The sequence below is a fragment of the Panthera tigris genome, chromosome A1 (genome assembly GCF_018350195.1).
Source record: "Panthera tigris isolate Pti1 chromosome A1, P.tigris_Pti1_mat1.1, whole genome shotgun sequence".
In the NCBI taxonomy this organism is placed as follows: Eukaryota; Metazoa; Chordata; class Mammalia; order Carnivora; family Felidae; genus Panthera; species Panthera tigris.
In genome coordinates, this window is record NC_056660.1 from 89157159 (window position 1) to 89180731 (window position 23573).

The 23573-nt window shown below is 38.7% G+C and overlaps 2 protein-coding genes and 1 long non-coding RNA gene across 3 annotated transcripts in view; all 3 read right to left on the reverse strand.

Moving 5' to 3' along the window:
- The window catches only part of LOC102960162 (T-cell-specific guanine nucleotide triphosphate-binding protein 2-like), a 101685-nt gene that overhangs the window by 26719 nt on the left and 51393 nt on the right, over window positions 1-23573 (reverse strand).
- On the reverse strand, window positions 11105-13270 carry LOC102952440 (putative olfactory receptor 2W6). The gene is made up of 2 exons (XM_007083115.2): window positions 12315-13270; window positions 11105-11550 (listed from the first exon to the last, which is right to left on the reverse strand). Exon 1 carries the CDS (start codon window positions 13268-13270, stop codon window positions 12338-12340), a length of 933 nt encoding a protein of 310 aa, XP_007083177.2. The 3' UTR covers window positions 11105-11550; window positions 12315-12337.
- On the reverse strand, window positions 14772-19809 carry LOC122237359. The gene is made up of 3 exons (XR_006215828.1): window positions 19634-19809; window positions 17571-17665; window positions 14772-14904 (listed from the first exon to the last, which is right to left on the reverse strand). It is a non-coding gene; the product is annotated as an uncharacterized LOC122237359 (long non-coding RNA).

The following is a 23573-nucleotide window of genomic DNA, read 5'->3' on the forward strand; positions in this document are numbered from 1 at the left end:
ACTAGACAAAAAATTTTATATCTGCACTGTTGTATGTTTTGGATCCAAACAATGCTTGAATTTACCATATGCTGCTGATTATGTCTAGTTTAATCATGGAGTGTGATATATAAGTGTACATATAACCATGCTCTCTTCACTCTGTGAATACTGATCACCATTCCCCAGAGCACAAAACTATTGCCCATTCTCAAATACTTCATAAGACCTTATGTTACCTTGTGTGTGCACAATTTTGTATCTATTTACATCACTAGAAGTATTTTTTGAATTCTTACACATTCTATTTTGTATAAGTATATTGTTGTGTCAATAGCTAATATTTTTATATGGACAGTGTTGTACTTTTATCAAAGTATTTAGCAATTCTCATATATCACAGAATGATAAATTAGAAAATTAATTTTTTCTTGAAAGCAGTCAAAATTCTCAGTAAAATTCTTATAAACAATTTTTAATAACTGCCTCAAATAAATGTAAAGTTAATCTGATGAAGAAAAAGTAGTAAGCTTCATGCTAAAAGTGCAGCTGCTCTCAGCACATTTGTGACTCTTACAGCACAGACCTCTGTGCTTCAAAGCTCCTTGGGAAAGAGAAAACTGGGGGTTAGAGCCAGAATACAAAGATTTACTAATGATGTAACACAATTCAACTACATTCTTTTTACAATAGAAATAACTAATGCATGAAGACACTCAAAGATTGAAATTAAAAAGGAAAAAAAACTACAGTAGGCTAATTGACATAAAGTTAAATTAAACATATAAAATATGAGACAAAATTATGTGGTTGTGATGGAGGTAACTATAATAATGATAAAGGGATAAATTAACTCGGAAGAAATATCTGCCCTAAAATTGAATACAGTTAGAATAATAACTCCATAAAAATTTAGTTCTTTTAGACTCTGAACTTAGGTGACCATCAATTTAATATAGACTGCTATACAAATAAGGTGTTACACATAAATCTAATGGTAATGATGAATCAAAAACCCGTGTTAGATACAGAAACAATAAAGAGAAAGAAAGCCAAGCTTAACATAAGAAAAGCCAATAAGCCACAAAAGAAGAGAGAAAGAGAAGAAGAGAGCAGAGCAGAGCTACCAAACAACCAGAAAACAATGAACAAAATGACAATAAGCACATGTCTATCAATACTTACCTTAAATGTAAATGAGCTAGCTGTTCCATCAAAGATACAAGGTGACTAAATGAATTTTTTAAAACACCCATCGATGTGTTGCCTATAAGAGACTCATTTTGGACCTAAAGAACCATCAAGGTTGAAAATGAGGAGCTGGAAAAACATATTCCATTCAAATGGAAGTTAAAAAAAAGGAACAAGGCAGGTTAGCAATATTCTTATCAGACAAAATAAACTTTAAAACAAAGACTATAGCAAGAGACAAAGAAGGACACTCCATAGTGATGAAGGCATCAATACAAGAGTTTATAACAATTGTAAATATCTATGCACCCAACATAGAAGAACCTAAATACATAATGCAACATTTAAAGACTTATAGGGAAAAATTGACAGTAATAAATAATAATAGAAGACTTCAACACCCCACTTATATCTACAGATAGATCCTCCAGGCAGAAAGTCAACAAGGAAACAGTGGTTATAAATGGAACACCAGACCAGATGGACATAGCAGAGATATGCAGAACATTTCATTCAAAAACAACAGAATGCACATTCTTTTCAAGTGTACAAGAAACATTTTCCAGAGTAGATCACATATTAAGCCACAAAAGCAGTGGCCCTATAAACTTAAGAAGATTAAAATCATGTTGAGCACCTTTTCTGATGATAACAGTATAAAATGAGACATAAACTACAAGAAAAAAACTGGGGGAAAAAAGATGTGAAGACTATGCAACATGCTACTACACAATAACTGGATCAACAAAGAAATCAAAGAGAAAACCAAAAAATATGTGGAGACAAATGAAAATGAAAACTCAATGATCAAAAATCCTTGCAAAAGCAGTTCTAAAAGGGAAGTTTATAGCAATACAGGCCTTCTCTAGAAACAAGAAAAATCTCAAATAAACAACCTAACTTTACACTTAAAGAAAGTAGAAAATGAAGAACAAATAGTGCCCAAATCTAGTAGAAAGTGGAAATAATAAAGATTCAAGCAGAAATAAATGAAATAGGGACTGAAATAGAAATAGAAAATTTCAATAAAACCAAGAGCTGATTCTTTCAAAATACAACAAAATTGACAAATCTCAAGCCAGACTCATCAATAAAAAAAGACAGAGGAGTCAAATAAATAAAATCAGAAATGAGGCAGAAAAAATAACTGACACACAGAAACACAAAGGATTGTAAGAAAATATTATATGTCAACAAACTTTTCAATCTAGAAAGAATGGATAAATGTAAATACACACACACACACACACACACACACACATTTCCAATATGAACCAAGAAGAAATAGAAATTTTCAACAGACTGATTATTACTCATGAAATTGAGTTAATAATAAAAATAACTTTTAACAACCAGAAGTCTGGATCTATACTCTGAAAACTATAATATGCTGAAAGAAATTGAACATGACATAGTTGAATGGAAAGATATACCATGCTACATAAATTGCACATATGAGTGAAATCATATGGTATTTGTCTTTCACTGACTTGTTTCACTTAGCATAATACTCTCTAGCTCAATCCACTCATTGTAAATGGCAAGATTTCATTATGGCTGGTAATATTCCATTGTATATATACAATATTCCATTATGTATACATATTCCATTTTATGGCTGGTAATATTCCATTGTGTATATATAACCACATCTTCTTTATGCATTTCTCAGTTGATGAACACTTGAGCTGTTTCCAACACTGAGCTATTTTAGATAATGCTACAATTAAAAAAAATAGAGAGAGGCAAACCAAGAAACAGACTCTTAACTATAGAGAACAAACTGATGGTTACTAGAGGGGAGGTGGGTGTTGGGATTGGGCGAAATAGTGTATAGGGATTAAGGAGTACACTTGTGATGAGCACTGGGTGATGCAGGAAGTGTTTCAGTAAACCTGAAAGTAATATTACACTGTATGTTAACTGGAATTTAAATAAAAAGTTTTTAAAAAGAGTTGATTAGTACATACAGTCCAAGAGATTCCAGGGGCACATATGCACAGTGAGACAATTATCTGAAGAAGCAGCAAGAGGGTGATCACCTTCAAGTCAAAGAGATAGGTCTCAAAAGAAATCAACCCTACAGGTACCTTGCTCTTGGACCTTCAACCTCCAGAAATGTGAGAACATAAGTGTATTTTTCAAAAAAATTACACACACACACACACACACACACCATGCTAATAGATTGGAAGAATTAATATGTTTTTTTAATTTATTTATTTTATGTTTTATTTATTTTTAAGCCAGAGAGAGACAGAGCATTAGTGGGGATGGAGCAAAGAGAGAGGGAGACACAGAATCCGAAGCAGGCTCCAAGCTCTGAGCTGCGAACACAGAGCCTGATGCGGGGCTCGAACTCACGAGCTGTGAGATCATGACCTGAGCCGAAGCAGGACGCTCAGTCAACTGACCACCCAGGCGCCCAGAAGAATTAATATGGTTAAAATGTCCATACTGGGACACGTAGGTGGTTCAGTCAGTTGAGCTTCCAACTCTTGGTCTCAGCTCAGGTCATGATCTCACAGTTGGAGGGATCAAGCCCAGAATCAGTCTTCATGCTGAACATGGAGCCTGCCTGGGATTCTTTTCCTCTCTCCCTCTGGTCCTCTGACCCACTCATTCATTCATTGATTCATTCTCTCTCTCTCTCTTTCTCTCTCTCTCTCTCTCTCTCTCTCAAAATAAATAAATAAGTTTTGAAAATTAAATAAATAAAATGATGAGACTACTCAAAGCAATCTATAGAGTCAATGCAATCTTTGTCGAAATTCTAATAGCACTTTTCATGGAACTAGAACAAGTAATACTAAAATTTTATCAAAACCACAAAACACCTTGAATAACTAAAGGAATATTGAGAAAGAACTAAGCTGGGCAGCACACAATTCTAGATTTTAAGACATACTACAAAGTTACAGTAATTAAAGCAGCATGCTACTGGCAGAAAAATAGAGAGATGAATGGAACAGAATAGAGTGCCCAGAAATAAGCCTGAACTATATGGTCAATTAAGGAGGCAAGACTATATGATGAGGAAAAGATAATCCTTCCAATAAATGGTTTTGGAAAAACTAGACAGCTGCATGTAAAGTAATGAAATTGGAGCACTTTCTCAAGCCATACACAAAACTGATTGAATTAAAGCCTAAATGTGATATGTGAAACCACAAAATTCCTGCAGACATCAGCCTTAACAACATATTTATGGATATGTCTTTTCAGGAAAGAGAAAGAAAAGTAAAAATAAACTATTGGGCTTACATCAAGATAAAAGCTTTTGCACAGTGAAGGCAACCATCATCAAAACAGAAAGGCAACCTTCTGGATGGGAGAAGGTACTTGCAAATGAAATATCAGATAAGGGGTTAATATCCAAAATATACAAAAAACTTATGCAACTTACCACAAAAACATAAATCTGATTTAAAAGTGAGCAAGAGACAGCAATAGCACTGCTAGGAATTCACCCAAGGGATACAGGAGTGCTGATGCATAGGGGCACTTGTACCCCAATGTCTACAGCAGCACTTTCAACAATAGCCAAATTGTGGAAAAAGCCTAAATGTCCATCAACTGATGAATGGATAAAGAAATTGTGGTTTATATACACAATGGAGTACTATGTGGCAATGAGAAAGAATGAAATATGGTCCTTTGTAGCAACGTGGATGGAACTGGAGAGTGTGATGCTAAGTGAAACAGAGAAAGACAGATACCATGTTTTCACTCTTGTGTGGATCCTGAGAAACTTAACAGAAACCCATGGGGGAGGGGAAGGAAATAAAAAGAGGTTAGAGTGGGAGAGAGCCAAAGCATAAGAGACTCTTAAAAACTGAGAACAAACTGAGGGTTGATGGGGGGTGGGAGGAAGGAGAGGGTAAGTGATGGGCATTGAAGAGGGCATCTTTTGGGATGAGCACTGGGTGTTGTATGGAAACCAATTTGACAATAAATTTCATATATTAAAAAAAAGAATAGTTAATGTATGTTCTCAAACTATTCCAAAAAAAAAAAAAGAAAAAGAAATGGAAGAAAAACTTCCAGATTCAATCTACGAGATCAGCATTACCCTAATACCAAAACCAGATAAAGACACTACAAAAAAAAAAAAAAAAAAGAGACCTACAGGCCAATATCTCTAATGAACATGGATGCAAAAATTCACAAAATACTAGCAAATTCAATCCAACAGTACATTAAAAAAATCATTTAAGATGATCAATGGGTTGCAAGGTTGTTCGATATTTGCAAATCAATCAGCATGATACATCAAATCAATAAGAGAAAGGATAAGAACCATATGACCATTTTAATACATGCAGAAAAAGCATTTGACAAAGTCCAACATCCATTCATCATAAAAACCCTTAATAAAGTAGGGTTAGAGGGAACACACCTCAAGATCATAAAGGCCATTTATGAAAAACCACAGGTAACATCATCCTCAATGGGGAAAAACTCAGAACTTTTCCTCTGTGGTCAGGAACACTGTCACCACTGTTATCGAACATAGTATTGGAAATCCTAGCCACAGCAATGAGACAAAAAAAAGAAATAAAAGGCATCCAAGTCAGCAAGGAAGAAGTAAAACTTTCACTATTTGCAGATGATATGATATTCTATGTAGAAAACCTGAAAGCCTCCACAAAAAACTGCTAGAACTGGTAAGTGATTTCAGGTAAAATAACAAGATATAAAATCAATGTACAGATGCATTTCTGTTGCATTTCTATACACCACTAATGAAACAGAAGAAAGAAAAAATTAAGGAATCAACCCCCATTTACAATTGCACCAAAACCATAAGATTCCTAGTAATAAACCTAACCAAATAGGTGAAAGATCTGTACTCTGAAAACTATAGAACACTGATTTTTTTAATGTTTATTCATCTTTGAGAGAGAGAGACAGAGTGCAAGAGGGGGAAGGGCAGAGAGAGGGGAGGACACAGAATCCAAAGCAGGCTCCTGGCTCTGAGCTGTCAGCACAGAGCCCAATGCGGGCCTCAAACTCATGGACCACAAGGTCATGACCTGAGCTGAAGTCAGACGCTTAACCGACTGAGCCACCCAGGCACCCCTAGAACACTGACTCTTTACTATAAAGAACAAACTGATGATTACCAGAGGTGAGGCAGGTGGGAGGATAGGTTAAACAGTTTATGGGAATTAAGGAGTGCACTTGTGATGAGCACATGGTGTTGTATGGAAGTGTTGAATCACTATATTTACACCTGAAACTAATATTACACTGAATATTAACTAACTGGAATTAAAATAAAAACTTAATTTAAAAACACAACTACTTATAGCAATAATTACTAAAATGTTGTAATAGGAATATGCTAAAGACAAAAAAATTAAAAATTAAAAAAATAAATTGTTATTGCCTTTTGGCCAGACCACCATCTTCCAATAATTCGCCAAAATGACCAACACAAAGGGAAAGAGGGGAGGCACCCACTATATTCTCTAGGCCTTTTAGAAAAAGGAGTTGGAGTTGTTCCTTTGTCCACATATATGTGAATCTACAAGAAAAGTGATATTGTAGACACAAGGGAATGGGCACTGTTCAAAAAGGAGTGCCTCACAAATATTAACATGGCAAAACTAGAAGAGTCTACAGTGTCACCCAGATGCTGTTGGCATTGATGTAAACAAACAAGTTAAGGGCAAGATTCTTGCCAAGAAAATTAATGTACATATTGAGCATATTAAACACTCAAAGAGCTGAGATAGCTACCCGAAATATGTGAAGGAAAATGATCAGAAATCGGAAGAAGCCAAAGAGAAAGGTACTTGGGTTCAACTGAAGGGCAAGCCTACTCCATCCAGAGAAGAATACTTTGTGAAAACTAAAGGAGGCTGAGCTGCTGGAACCCACTTCCTATGAATTCATGACATGGTAAGTGTTTAAAAAAAATACCTCAAGACTATTAAAAAAACGTGAAACATTGGCATTATCATTTTATAGATTAAGGCAATGAAGCATAGAGGTCTCTTACCTTTCCTTAAAGGGATCTGCAATTACTTACCAGTGACTCTGCATTAGACAAAGGAAAATATGCAAATTTGAAGGGCCAGTCTGGGAACTTCTAGAAGTCATGTGATAAATAGAGTTTGGGCCAAATCCATGTCAAAGTTTGTCTAGTGCATCCATAGATTAATTCTGTGTTTATTTCTCCTGGTCTTGAATACATAGTTGGAGGAAATATTCTTTCACATAAATGCATATGGAAGGAGAGCTAATTTGGCAAGGAAACCAAGTTGAAGCCCCTAGAAGTATTTCTCTATAGTAAAATCATAGAGAAAACCAATATTGCAACTCTGGTAAAAATCGCAGGGATTACAACCATCATTAAATATACGAGAGGGATCATCACCATCCTGTTTCCATTTAACTTGCTTGTTTACCTAATGCCAAGGCCACTGGGTCTTGTGGAACAAATATAGATTACCTAAAGTTAATCGGGAAGTTACAAAAATTGTAGCTTCTGTGGAATATTTGGCATCTTTGCTAGAGCAAATCAACACAGCTCCTTGTGTGGAAAATAAGAATTTCTCCATATAAATCAGCAAGGATTGTCAAAAACAGTACAATTTCACTTGAAATGGACAGCAGTATATTTTTATCATGTTCCCTCAGAGGTATCTCAACTCTTCTGTCTTCTGTCAAAATATAGTCCATAGAAACCCTGATCAAATAAAATCTCACAGTACATTGTGCTGTCCACTAGACATCAGGCCAGATGGATCTGATGTGCATTGAATTGTGAGTATCTTATGCCTTCATAAAATACATGCATGACAACAGGTAGGAGATAGGCCCCATGAGCCTATCATTTCAAGGAAGAAATGCAACATTCATTCATGTAGAGCATGAATAGATATCCCCTAAATCTCCTCTAAAGTGAAAAAAAAAAAAGGTGCTACACTTGAACAGTTACCTGTAAGAAAGAGTCACAGCAGTGGCTGAGCCACTTTGGATTTGGAATGCAAGATATGCCACATTTGGTTACGTTGCTCCAGGCTTCCCCCCTCCCCCCCACCGCCCCCGATTAGTCCACATGACTGTCTCAATACTGTACGGCAAACATAGGCTACAGTAAAAGCCAGTCTTCCACGTGGGTTTTAAGGACTAATAGATCCAACTCCAATGTTTCATAAGTTAGGGCAAATAGGGATTCTGGGTAGATCCTCTGAAAAAGCCCAATAGGTAAATGACACAAAAAGTCTTAGGGTTTTAGTGCAAAGTCATATCCTCTTCTGACATTTTCTTTTCGAGAAACAAATCCCAGATTGTTAATGGGCCCTGAGGAAGGTATATATAGAGAAGCTTCTAAGAAGAGGCACAGGAGGTGAGAATATTTCTGAGTATGTGGGTGGATATCAGTCAGCCTCTTTCTTCAGCCACTCCAATAGTTACTCAGTGGGTTGTGTATAAATTGGCAGGGGCGCTGGGAATGGAAGCTATGCACAGGCTCAGTGGCATAGATTTTTCCTTACTATGTTGATCTGCCTACCACTAGATGTGAGGGCATTCACTGCAAAAACTAAAGTTTTACATGGAGCCCTAACTGTCTGTCATTCCCTGAATCCTCAAGCTATCTTTCTAAGGGCAGGTTTATTCCAACATAAAAATTTTCATCACTGTAACAGGACATATTCTACATATGGATTTGCCTTCCTTCTCTGCTATGCTTCTGCATCATTATCTGTGGACTTAAGGAATGCCTCATTCATCATCATGGTATTCCACATAGCACCCTTCCAAGCTCATCTCAACATAACAAAAATGTAACAATGACTTCATGTCCATAAAAGGTATTGTTCTTTCCGTGTACCACAATATCTAGAAGTAAGTACCCTGATAGACAATTTGGATGACCTACTGAAAAAAATGTTATCTCATCAGCTTTGATGTAACATCCTATGGGTATATATATCATGCATTATATGCTTTGTATATCTGGTATACTTTTTCCCCAGAGACAGAATACATGGGTCTGGGAATCAAGGAGCAGAAATGAGTGTGAATACTTTCATCACCTAATATCCCACTTAAGTTTTTCTTTCCATCCCCACAACCTTAAACTGTGCTGCTCTTGAGGGCTTAGTTCTCAAAAGATAAGTGTGTTAACAAGAGGACACAATGGTTATGACTTCACCTGGTGTGGTGGGCCCTCACGCCATGACTCCATTGAACTGACAATTAGTTAAGGGTATTGGTTTTTTATATGGGTTGCATGTATGCAACCCATGTATAGGATGGGTTGCATCCTATACAATGAGGATAAGAAACACTATGTTTAGAACCCATGGAATTCTCTGGGTAAGTCTTAGTACTGCCATGTTTGATAGCGTCATTCAAAAACTATGAGAGTCCAACAAAGGCTCATAGTTTCCAGAAACAAAAGGTTGGTAGACCAGGTAGTGTTTGAAAGCAAAAATAACATGAACTGGATCATAAAATCATGTGATTGAAATCAATACCAGCAGTGGTCTCATGACTCATTACAGGAATGAAGACTGTGGCTGTTATAGATATTTTTATGTCTATATTAGCCAATTATTTTCTATTCTATTTATAGACCATCAACCCTGAGAAGTTACTCAGATGAGATGAAAAGTACAGTGGACAGTCCTGAAATAACGGGCTTGAGATGGACACAAAACTTGCAGGACATGTGGCCCCCTTGCTGGAGAGAGGTGGGGAGTTGCCTATGAAGGTAAGGGCCTGAATTTTCTATGAGAGGAAATATTCATAGAAGGTAAGAATGGATGCAGAATGTAATAAAGATTAATGGTAACAACCCTAAGCGTATTGGTCTCCAGATACAGTATTGCCCTTCCTTGATCTATTTAGTTTGTGGTGGGGTAGAGTGGGGATGGGATGAGGTGCTAATGACCCTGCAGGCTGTATTTCCTTGGTTCCCATATCCATAGAATATCTGGGGAGAGAATAAAGGGATAAGGTGAGCTAGTACCCCCTCCAAGTCCACTTCAGGTGGCACCTCAGGCAGTAGTAGAGGAAGGCTGCTCCTGTTCCTGCAAGAGTGGCCTGCCATGTTGGTTGCGGTTTCTTCCAGATGACCCTGCCCCTTGGGTTCTTCTAATACCAACTCTCCTTCTATCTTAAGTCTAGGGATGTTAGCAACTTCATACTGTTACTAATCTCAGGGTTTCCTCAGTATCTCCTGTTTGGATTTGCAGTTCTTTTATCACTTGTGTCACCAATGCTCTGCATTAAATGGCCTCCATTGTAAATATTTAAAGTTGTTTCTATTTTCCTAGTTAGACCCTTTCTGACACCAAGTGATCACTGACTTCATAAAAACTCAAATGATATCAATTTACCTACTGTCATGAATATGTGGCCTTCATAAGTGTTATGTCTTTGATCAGAACATCCATAATATTTATTTCTCTAATTTAGGGCTTCTCAACCTCAGCGCTGTTGACATTTGGGACTGGATAGTTCTTTGTTGTAGAAGACTATCCTGTGCATTGTACAATATTTAGCAGCATCCCTGGTTTCTACTTACGAGATGCCAGTAATACCTCCCTCCTAGGTTGTGATCACCAAAAATGTCTCTAGACATTGCAAGCATCCCCTGCAAGGGTGGGAGTGGGGCAAAACTGCCTCTTGTTGAGAACCACTGCTCTAATTGAAAAGCTGTTAAAACACTACAGTTTTTTTTCTCGCTTTGAAGTAATGATTTTTATTTGGACTAATCCCTGCCTATTGTGATTTAGTGTGGTTATTACAGTGGAGTTCAGTAGACATGGCTGCAGCTGGTCATATATATGATAATTTTATTTTCAATCTGCACCTTTAGTCACTTGCCAATACAAAATGCTCATCCTATAGAATGAAATGTTGCATATAGCATTCTAAACTTTGACATCTTCCCATATCCATGCATTCATTCAGTCCATTCATTCATTCAGCCTATTAATTATTTACAGAGTGTTAGGCTCCTTTCTAAGCACATGGATGAGCAATTTAAGAAAGTAATGCCTCCAGTCTATCGTAGCTGGGCATAATAGCATGACATCCAGAACCACATAAGAAAAGACTGTGCTCTTCTGAAAATGAGAGGGTGTTTTTCTCAAGTCTTGTTTTAATTAATGCAGACTTCCTCTTACAAGGATATGTCATTATACGCTGAGACAAACTTCAGAAAATTAGGATGCACTTGGGTCCCATATTAGGCCACAAAATTACTGAGCAACTTGTTAATGCCAATGTGGATTTGGAACCACGGATCATTGTTGTGTGAAAACCATTGGATGTAGCAGTGCAAATCAAGCCCCCTGACTCCTTTTGCTTTCACTTCTGTACTCAAATAGTCCTTTTTAATTCTGCACTTCTCTCCTATGAAAGTAAGCAGAGAATTCTGTTTAGAATCTCATTGACATCAGTTGCCTTGTCTCTACTTAACTCACAGTTCTCTTTATTCAGTTTTTTTTGTGTGTGATTTTAAAATTTACAAACTGTCTTATAGCTCCAGCAAGCGAACATGTTTATTCTTATTATTCAAACACTAAATAAGATAAAATTTGACATGTCCTAAAGCCTTGCCTTGAAGTCATGGTACTCCTTTCAATTCTAAGAAACAGGATCCTTGGTATACTGTGTAGTCTCTGTCTACTTGATTCTTATTCTTTTTTCTTGTTCCACATATATTTATTCATGATGGACAAGTATTGCATTGTATGTTACTGACTAAATCCTCCATTTTCCTGTTTTGATGATGGTATAGTGAAAGTGGTGATGGAGAAAATGAAGAAACTTCTATGGCCGTGTAGCTGCTTAATAAATGTAGCAGAGTGATCATCGGTGCTATTGTAACATCTAGGAGTATGTTTGGTGGCATTTGAATAAGCTAGTAACCATGCATTGAAAATAGAAAAACATTAACAGTGGGACACAGAATTACTTGCCAGGGGAGATTGCCTTGGCCAGAGGTTCCTTTAAGGGATGGTTAGGTTTCCTTCTGGTGAGTCCCCACCCTCTAAAGATCCCAGGAATAGCTAGAGAAGAGCACACAGCAGATTTTCCAACCCCCTCACAGAAACATAAAACAAGCGCAGTTAAAGCAAGTACACCACAAGTTGTGTCGCCAGTGGTTGCCTCACCTTTCTTCCCACTCTTGATCTCCCTATACCTGCTCCATCCCCATCAAACTCCTGACTGCTTTCTTCACATCCTTATTCCTCAGTGTGTAGACCAGAGGGTTGAGTGTGGGTGCAAGAATCATGTAAAGCACTGCCAGTGCTTTGCTCTGGTCCTGGGAGTAGTTGTCCTTGGGCTGCAGATACAAAAACATAATGGTCCCATAGAAGAGTGAGACTACCATTAGGTGGGAGGCACAGGTCCTAAAGGCCTTTTTCCTTCCCTCTGCTGAGCGCATTTTTACTACTGCCCTGGCGATGCACAGGTAAGTGGTCAGGATGATGGAGATAGGCATGCCTAGGATGATTAGCCGGGCAATAAACATTTTAGATTCTGTCGGGCCAGTATCAACGCAGGAGAGTTTAACAATGATCAATAGTTCACAGAAGAAATGGTCCACACGCCGGTTTCCACATCGAGGCAGCACCATGGCCATTGAGGACTGGAGAAAGGAGTTAGCAAAACCAGAGGACCAGGAAGCTGCTGCCAGGAGGTGACACAGCCTGGGGTGCATGATGGAGGTATAGTGTAGAGGCCAGCAAACTGCAACATAGCGATCAACTGCCATCACCGCAAGGAGCACACACTCTGTGGAGCCAAGTGCCAAGGCCACCCAGTACTGGACCATGCAGCCAGCATAGCTGATCTTTTTGTTACCTCCCCACATGTTCACCAGCATCTGGGGCACAATGCTGGTGGTGAAGCAGAGGTCAAGCACAGAGAGGTTTCTGAGGAAGAAGTACATGGGTGTATGAAGTCCAGCGTCCAGGATAGAGAGTAGGATTATGGTCACGTTGCCCACAAGAGTTATAGTGTAGAACATCAGGACAAAGAGAGAGAGGATCAGCTCTAACTTGGGCCGCTCAGAGAAGCCCACTAAGATGAAATCCCCACCTGTGCTCTCATTAGCTGTTTCCATCTCCTCTTCAGCCCTATCACTTCAGGAGATCCCACACCCTCTGTTGTGGGATTTAAGAATAATAAGTGGGTAATTAATACACATAATGGATTTAAAGGACAAGCATGGGTCCTTAGATGTGACCTAAATTCTACATTTTTGTTTTCTCTTGTCCTTTCCATCTATTTCCCCCTGCAACTGGATGAAAACTCCAGCAGATACATGACCTCCACAGTAATAAATGTATCACAACCAATTTCAGTTACAAACAGAATCTAAATCCACTAATTTGAAAACTCAATCCCATGAATACCAACAACTGAAAGCCTCACTTAGCATTCAGTCTTGTCCTCCACCAGCTATCACTCCTTCCAGGTAACCCCTTGTGCTTGAGGGATGGGCTGTGGGCAGCTTCTCTCTCTCCCCACCCTTTCTCTGCCAGCATGACAGTAGGGCCATAGGGTCTTCCTGTTTGGGCCATGCAAAGGGGAAGGAAAAGAGTCACAAAAAAGTTCTTACTCTTCCAATCTGAGCCTGGGAGGTGTTTGAAGAGCTGACTCTTCTCTCATGGGAAAAGTGGTGGGTTCTTATAAGCCTTCTTACTGGGACAATGGGCCTGTGGGTCCCCAGCCTGGACTGGTGCATCTCCCATGAAGCTTACATCACCTTTTGCAGCTTCTGGAGATCCAGCATTCTCTCCCAGCATCGTGCTACTTTTTCCCTTTGTCCCTCTGGTGGTTCCAATGGATTAGACTCAGGACAACCCTGCACTAACTCTCCCTTCACCACCACCCTCCTCCAACACACAGGAAAGTCTCTTCCATCATTTGTCTCAAAAACATTGCAGCAGCCAAGACTTTCTTGAATCTACCACTGTAGAAGCTATTGGCACTTTTCTCATCCCCCAGAATTTCCTGGTTTTTCTGCCCCTGGTTCACTCTCTGCACTCCCAACTAAAATATGCAATTAGTGAAATCTCCAAGTAGCTCTGTTGAAGTCTCCCATCTGCACACCTATTAATGTGATGGGGCAGGTACTTTAAAACACCCTTTCCTGTTGGAAGGGGATGGTTTCAGACTCAGACTACTGCTTATTTCAAATGAATATTTGCAAATTCTCTCCCCTCCTCTTTACTCTCCTGACCTGTTTAATTTTTCATGTGGATGAAACTATTCTGGATGAATACTCCAAGAATCATACAACCATTTAAAAAATCATTTTCTTATAAATACTACATATGATTGAATCTTTCCCACCCTCTATAACATTTGAGTCAGATATAAGGCAGAAAGATTCATTTTAAAATACTGGTCCTTATGTACTAGAGGCAGTGGGACACTCAGTTTCGTGGGACAAAATTTTGTGGGACATCCACTTTTTGGGGGTAGCTTCTGTCCATACCTTTCAGGAAAGTCAAGTGATAATAAGGCAACAAATCTCAAATAAATGAGCAAGAGGGTAAATTAATTTAAGCACTTATCTTAAATAGTAGTTATAAATAAAGGTACCAAGAAATAAATCAAAATTAGATAACAAATTCACTCCACTTGAATAGAAGTTGAAGGAAAAATCAAATAGGCAAAAGGTTATTTCCATACATGTCACGAATAATTTCCATGTTGATTCTTTCTGTGATTTCTCCAGTTGTCCCTCTTCTGTTAAATAGAAATATATCATAGGATTACCTTCGAGATAGATTGCCACTGACTTCAAGAAGCTTTGAGATATCCAGGTCTTTCAAATTTTATTTTCTCCTCTACTAATCACATTGTGTTCAGAAAGACTTGTTCTTAATGATACTAGCCTTCCTCCTTGCAACAGTATCTCATCTCTCCATTGGTATACAGATCATTAGCTACACTCTTATTCATGTCTTTGCACAGAGCATATTGAGATGGTAAGGGCCGGGCCCTGATGTATATACAAAGCCCTTAGTGTCCTTGTCCACAGTCATCTTGCTTCATTAGAATTACTGGTTACACAAATTTGACAGGGAATGTTTTACATACTGTAAGGGTGAATAATTTTTTACCAATTGATACTTAAATTTAAAAATCCATAATGAAAATTAGAACAAGAGAGAGGAGATAGGGGAAGTAAAATTAAGTGGGAGTAATTTGGGATTACACAGAAGCAAGAGGGGGTACACAAGGGATGTAATGGGAGAGCCAATTTATAAGTGAAAGATTGGGTTCCCAGACACCCTGGGGATGGAGCTCAGAGATGCAACAGGGAGGAAACAGGAACTTTTATTTTGTTCATCATTAAATCTCCATCAATTGTCAAGTGCCTGGCAAGTGATAAGTGTATAGTCAGTTAATATTTGTCCAGAGATCTCAAGTGTGTGACCTTTGAACCAAAGCTGGAAACTCCTATTTTGTTTGACTCAGATAAAACTTTTTAAATTAGGGGATTTTGTTAAACTATAATTTCTAGTACCTCATTTAAAAGTTTGTGACTAGTAGCACCAAGCCAATATTCATCTAAGATGATAATTTACTGGAGATAAATTTTAAGCAGACATTTGTCTCCAGTTCCCAGTCTTCACTGCATCCCATCTGCCTCACACACCCAGGTTTACCCCATCTTCTATCTGTAGCCATTTGAGCCTGAATTCCATACATCTGTTGTCTAAACCAGCATCTTGCCATCATGAGATTCTGTGTCTCAATCAGCTCCAGGGCCCACGAAGACTTTGCAAGTTGTTATGCTTTTAATTGCAAATAATTTCATGTTCTTCCTGGAAGCAGGCCTGACATATCTTATAAATCTGAGTAATATTAACTTGGCAAACAGAGACCTGGAACAAAAACCCATATACAGGTGGAGAAAACTCAATTCTTCCTTTCTTTTGACTGTTTTGAAGTCTTTAAATATTACAAGAGTCAGCTGTAATAAAAATGATCTGACAGTCGCTTTTTATTTTTTGATATCATGATAATCAAACTAAAAACTACCATTCAGTGTCTTTATTATAGAAAACTGTTAAAATTCTCCACTGGGAGAATTAAGGAGACAAGAGAAAAGCAGTAATGGTGAAGAGAAAGGAATTAATTGCAGTAAGAGGAACAACTTCATCAGGGAGTTGGAGAGGTTTGCTAAAATTTGATAAAGGATGGGGCTCCAGGGTGCCTTAATCAATTAAGAGTCCAACTCTTGATTTCAACTCAGGTCATAATCTCTCAGTTTGTAGGAAAGAGCCTCCACATCTGGCTCTGTGCTGACAGTGCAGAGCCTGCTTGGGATTCCCTCTCTCTCTCTCTGCCTCTCCCCTGGTCATTCTCTCTCTCTCTCTCTCTCTCTCTCTCTCTCTCTGTCTCCCTCTCTCAAAATAAATAAGCATTTTTTAATTGATAAAGGAAAGAACCAATGATGATGTTAAATTCATCATAATTGATGATAGATTAACTCACTAAGTGATTCTTGTTTGAATCAACTCAGGGAACTTGAACATGAAATCAAGGACTCTGTCTGAATCGTGGATCAACCACTTACTACATGTATAAACTTGAGAAGGTCTTTAACCTTTATGGCTCTTGGTTTACTCATCTGTAATATGAAAATAACAATATCATAATATTCTTTTCATAGGGTTATCTTGAAAACTACAAAAGATTATACATACAAAAGTTAAACTGTTATCCCATAGATAATTAATAATAGTAACATGGAATAATAGGAATAATGGTAACATTTCTCAAGCTTGCAATGTATGAAGTGCTTTATGTGCATTGCCTTATTTTATATTCATATATAATCTCTGAGGTCGTTAATATCACTGCCCCATTTTGCAGAGTAGAAAACTAAAGCCTATGATGACTTAATCCTAAGGCCAAGTCCACATCCCCAATACATGGTAGAACTAGGACTTGAAATCAGAACTCACTGGTTCCAAAGTTCATGATCACTAAACTATCATACAACACTGCCTGTATTATTGTAAGTAGCTATGCATATAATCCCTTTGTAGTTATCACTCCCAATGCCTGGCACATACCGGGCACTCACTAAATGTTTACTGAGTGAAGAGAAAAGGGGGAGCTACCAGTTATTCAACAAAACCACTGCCAATCCTGATCAGTCAGAATGATAGAAAGAGGGGAGGAAAGATTGAGGGTTCATCCCCAGGGGTCATCTTTATAAACTGAAGTGTCCTTTTAATTAAGAAAAAAAACTTCCTAGAACCTTAAAAGCATTAATAACCTAGTTTTATGCCAATGTAGAAAGTCTGATTTTGGTGCTCACAAGAACAGTCTTGGCTTTTCAGTCCTTACTAGCTACAACCTGTCATTCAGAGCAATTGAAAGCAAACAATACTCACCTCCACACACAGTTTTCAGTCTGGTGTGTTAAAAGTCATGTTCTTGTCATGCTCTTTATCATCCAAAGTCCTAGTGTGGGTGTGAGATCTGAATTCTTGGGGAGAGGAGAAGGGAAGCTATGTTAGGGCTGTCTCAGACACACAGGTCCCTTTTCCCTGCTATAAACAAAATCACTGCCAAAGCAGAAAGATGCAGAACAGAGTTTTCTCCTTGCCAAGACTATCAAACCTTCAGATGGAGTAAAATGTATCTGCCACACAGCAAGTTAGGACCAAAGATGCAAAGTGGGATTTGGCAAAAACTGCCAGCACCTTCCTTTGCTTCTCTTACTATTACTGTTTTCTGCTCTAGCCCACAAACTACTTGGTTTTGTCCTGTTTTCAGAAATGCTTATATGCACCCAAATCATGTACTTATCCTCTTTTCATTTCCTTACTGGGGGGTGGGGGGAGCCAATAAATTATCTTGAGTCTTTAAAAAAGAAAAGGAAGGGACATCTGTGCAGCTCAGCTGCTTAAGCATCCGAGTTTGGCTCAGATTATCTCAAGGTTTGTGAGTCGACCCCCACACTGGGCTCCTTGCTGTCAGCACGGAGCCTGCTTCAGATCCTCTGTCTTCTTCTCTCAAAAATAAATAAACATTTTTTTATTTTTATTTTTATTTATTTTATTTTATTTTATTTTATTTTATTTTATTTTTATTTTTTAATATATGAAATTTACTGTCAAATTGGTTTCCATACAACACCCAGTGCTCATCCCAAAAGGTGCCCTCCTCAATACCCATCACCCACCCCATCACCCACCCTGCCCTCCCTCCCACCCCCCATCAACCCTCAGTTTGTTCTCAGTTTTTAACAGTCTCTTATGCTTAAATAAACATTTTTTTAAAAAAGGGGTTCTGTAATGGACCAAGGGTAATGTATATCTAGTATGGTTAGGGTTTCTATTAGCTAAATCGGTTTCTGGCACCTCTCAGCTGAAAGCCTGTCCATTGTGCCCAAAGACCCAGAAGACATTGATTTGACCTGGTGGCTGGGAGTTCTTTCTGCCTGTCCAAAAGACTTAGTTTGTAGTTGCAGGCAGCTTCTATAGTAAGTGCCTAGGGAGCTTTGAGAAATGTGATGTCCCCACGTTTAAAAGCCACTGCAAACTTCACTTGTTTACTCTGCAGAAACATCTCTGGAGGAAGAGCCCCAAAGTGATCAATTATTGTAAGATAGTGAGGGGCTTAGGAATAAGGTAAAAGTAGCATAGGGGGATGGAGTTACTGAGGCACTAAAGCCTATTTCTCCACATCTCCACTGAAGTTTAAAAATGCCTATATTAAGAAACATGTTATTAAATGCTTAGGTGCATTTATGCAGTCACCAGAATTTTATTAGTTTGAATATGAAGAATAAAGCAGACACTGTTGGGGAACAAAAGAAAAGGAAAAGCCAAAAATCAAATGAGGCAGATTCCTTATTTGTAATAGTGTGTCATTTTACTACTACTAACTATGGTATTTATAGCAGTGATTTTTTGGTTGCATTTACACAAATAAGATAGTTTGGAGGAGTAACAATAAAATAAAGCTAGTTTGCAAAATGTTTTCTGTTACATTATTCAATTTACCCAATAAAAACTATCATGATCTTCAATAATACAGTAATTTCCTCTGTATTGAGGCTATTTACTCACTATGCAGACATCTTGTTTTCAAAAAATCAGTTGTATCCAGTCAATTAGTATTTTCAGTTTAAAAAGTAAAAGGCCCAGCTAAACATCACCTTATAATGTGACCCAGCAATCGCATTACTAGATATTTACCTGATTTCAAACCTTACACCCACGCAAAAAACCTGCATGTGATTGTTGATACCAGCTTTTATTGTTAATCACCCAAAACTAGAAGTAAGCAACATGTCCTTCAATAGGTAAATAATAAGTAAACTGGTACATCCATATTTAGCAATTTTTTTTAAGACCATCAAGCCAAACAAAAAAATGGATGAAGCTTAAGTTAATATTGCTAAGTGAAAGAAGCCAGTCTTCATTAAATTCTCCAAGCAGGCTCTCACCTTGAAATGGGAGTCTTCTCATAGAATCTTCAGATGCATCAAAAAGTCTGGGTGTGACATCCATGACTACTTTATAAGTGGAGAGGTTTTAATCCTAGTAAGAGCATCTCACAGTTTGGGAGTTCTGCTGTTACTGTTGATCAGCATCAAAGAGCAGAGGGTTGGGTAACTGCAGAGAAAAAGACCCTGATGCCCTGTCAAGTAAAATTCTCGTGTAAATACCAAGAGTATAATGAAGAAAGAATTGCCTGAAGAAATAAAAACAGAACACGCCCCAAGACAGAGGATAGTTTGTGAGGCTTTCTTCACTTCTCATAAATTGAACATTATTCTCTGTTGATGGTGGGCGGGCGGGGCGGGGGGGGGCACTTCTTCTAAGCCTGTGGTTCCCGCAAGGTTACTGAGGCTAGCGGCTGGAGAGATCCAACGTGGAGGAGAAGTAGGGAGACCCAAAGTTCCCTCTCCTTTCAAACACAGCAGTGTTGAGGACAGAGGACTTGGAATTCCAAGAGTCGGAGCTGCAGAGTGACAGAGACATCTCCAGAGGCCCACGGGAACAACCTGGTCAGCTGTAGGTGCATGATGCGTGATTGCCAACTGGGAAAGATAAAATGGGCAGCATAGGCGTGGAGGGGAGGGATCCCCTTTTGTGGAGAGACAAAAGGAAGAGAAAGAGAGGCTGTGGAAGTGTAGGATTGTATTTGGATAAGAGAAAAACCGTGGACCAGGAATTGGAAAAAAAATGGAGAAAGATACAATGTCTAATTGCAGGGCTTTCTCCAGACGGGGCCAGCTGCCTTGTTTGTGCACCTGGGGAGGAGGGGAGCCAGCCCTGGGCTAGGTAACTAGCTCATAAATGCAGTCCACAGTGTGGGAAAGCAATCCCCTCCCTCCAGGGCTGTGGGAAGAAGGTAAATAACCATTCAAAGGACAAAGACTGTCTGTGCCCGCCAGCCAGAGGCCCTTTATTGGTGGGGTGGAGCAGCACTTTCCTGAACCAAGAAACGTGGAGGGGGATCCCTTAAGACATCAGGATTTGAATCCCAGCCAAGCACTAGGGAGGCATGGGAGTCGACAGAATGGGACAAACCACCTCCTTTGTGCATGCCAGGCACTGTGAGGAGCCAAAGGCCCTTCATCATTGGGGGAGTGGCACTTCCCAGGAACCGGAGTGCATGGAGCAGGATCCTTTAAGACATCGGGGTTTGAATCCCAGAGGATTGCCAGGGAGACAATGGAGACTGGAGCAAAAAAAACAAAAAACAAAACAAAACAAAACAAAACAAAACAAAAAACACGGCCCACTTGCACCTGTGCAGCACTGTGAGGATGGCCTGAACAGGGTTTGGGACACCCAGTCTGGGGAGAAGAGACTGGGGTGTTGCCATTTTTCTCGCCATCACCAACAAGGTGGGGCTTCAGGGAACAAACAAGGGGGCACAGTGTAGGCGGGACCCGCCTACACAAGACCACGCCCCTCCACAGCTGGTAACTGTGTATCTACCAGAGCCGGCTTCACGCTGACCAAGCAGACAGCCCCTCCTCCAGACCAGCACTGCCACTGGTTCCAAGAAACCCAGAGGTTTTGCATTTTCTGATTCTTGGACAATTCTTACTATATATTTTCTCCCTTTCTCCTTCTTATTTCTCCCTTTCTCTTGTCTGGTTATTCTGGCTATTTGTTTGTTTAAGCAGACATATTTAATCTATTCTTTTTACACCTGTTCTCCTTTATTTTCCTCTCTCTCTCTGGATTAAGCCATATAGTTTCTCTGCCTGGTCAATTTTCTTTTCTTTTCTTTTCTTTTTTCCAGCCCCTGTCATTTCTCTCTTTTTATGGGATAAGGCCTTTTCCACCACCACCACCCCTCATTTTTTAATTTTTTTTCCCTAGGGTTACTTCAATGAACAAATCAAAAAACACCTGGTGTAGGGTCCAAACAATCACTACGAGTAGGGAGATAAAGCAACCAGAGTCACGACAACACAGAGCAAGTAACACACTCCAAAAAACACCTCCTGAAGGGCCAGGCCCTGGACAGTTTATGATGCCTCTTTAATATAGTAGTGTTCACAGGTGCAGGACACATAACAAGTTTTTAAAACACATAAGGGACAGAAAACAGGCCAAAATGATGAAATGAAAGAATTCTCCTCAAAAAAATTCCAGGAAGAAATGACAGCTAAAAATTGCTCAAAACAGATATAACCAATATAACTGAGCAAGAATTTAGATTAATAGTCATAAGATTAATAGCTGGGCTTGAAAAAGGATAGAAGACAGAAGAGAATCTATTGCTGTAGAGAACAAGGAACTAAAATATAGTCATGACGAATAAATAAATGTTGAAGTGAGGTGCAAAATAAACTAAATGTGTTCACAGCAAGGATTGAAGAGGCAGAGGGGAGAAAAGTGAAATAGAAGATAAAATTATGGAAAAAGATGAAGCTGAAATAAAGAAAGACTTAAAAAATTCTAGACCACAAGAGGAGAATTAGAGAACTAAGTGATTTAATGAAACATAATAATATCCATATCATAGGAGTTCCAGAAGAGAAAGATTAAGGGAAACAGAAGATAAATTATCGAAAATTATGAAGCAGGGAAAAAGAGAAATAAAAAACTAGTAGACCACAAGGGAGAATCAGAGATAATAATATCCATATCCTAGGAGTTTCGGAAGAAGAAGAAGAGACAGAAAGGGACAGAAAGTATACTTTAACAAATCATAGCTGAGAACTTCCCCAATCTGAGGAAAGAAGACATTGAAATCCAGGAGGCACAGAGAACTCCCTTCAGATATAACAGGAACCAATCTTCTCCATGACATATCATAGTGAAACTGGCAAAATACAAAGATAAAGAGAGAATTCTGAAAGCAGTTAGGGACAAACGGGCCTTAACTTACAAGGGTAAACACATAAGGGTAGTAGCAGACCCGTCAACTGAATTTGGCAGGCCAGAAGGGAGTGGCAGGAAATACTGAAGGTTCTGAATAGGAAAAATATGCAGCCAAGGATCATTTATCCAGCAAGGCCGTCATTCAGAATATAAGGAGAGATAAAGGTTTTCCTACACAAACAAAAACTGAAGGAGTTCATCAACCACTAAACAAGCCCTACAAGAGATCCTAAGGTGGACTCTGTGAGTGGAATGTTGCAAAGACTACAAAGGACCAGAGACACACCACAAGCATGAAACCTACAGATAACACAATGACACTAAATCCATATTTTTCAATAAAACGCTAAATGTAAATGGACTAAATGCTCCAAAAACACGTATCAAAATGGATAAAAAACAAAGCCCATCTATATGCTGTCTACAAGAGACCCATTTTAGGCCTGAAGCCACCTTCAGATTGAAAGTGAGGGGATGGATAACCATCTATCGTGCTACTGGCAGTCAAAAGAAAGCTGGAGTAGCCATATTTATATCAGACAAACTAGATTTTAAACTAAAAACTGTAACAAGAGATGAAGAAGGGTATTATATAATAATTAGAGTCTATCCATCAAGAAGAGGTAACAGTGATAAATGTTTATGCACACAATTTGCAAGCACCCAAATATATACATCAATTAATCATGAATATAAGCAATCTTATTGATAAGAATATAGTAATTGCAGGTGATTTTAATACTCCACTTACAACAACGGACAGATCATTGAGGCAGAAAATCAATAAAGAAACAATGGCCGTGAATGATACACTGGACCAGATGGACTTGACAGATATATTCAGAACTTCTCATCCTAAAGAAGCAGAATACACATTCTTCTCAAGTGCACATGGAACATTCTCCAAGATAGATCACATACTGAGTCACAAAACAGCCCTGAATAAATATAAAAGAATTGAGATCATACCATGCAAATTTCCAGATCACAATGATATGAAACTGGAAATCAACCACAGGAAAAAGGTTGGAAAGCCTC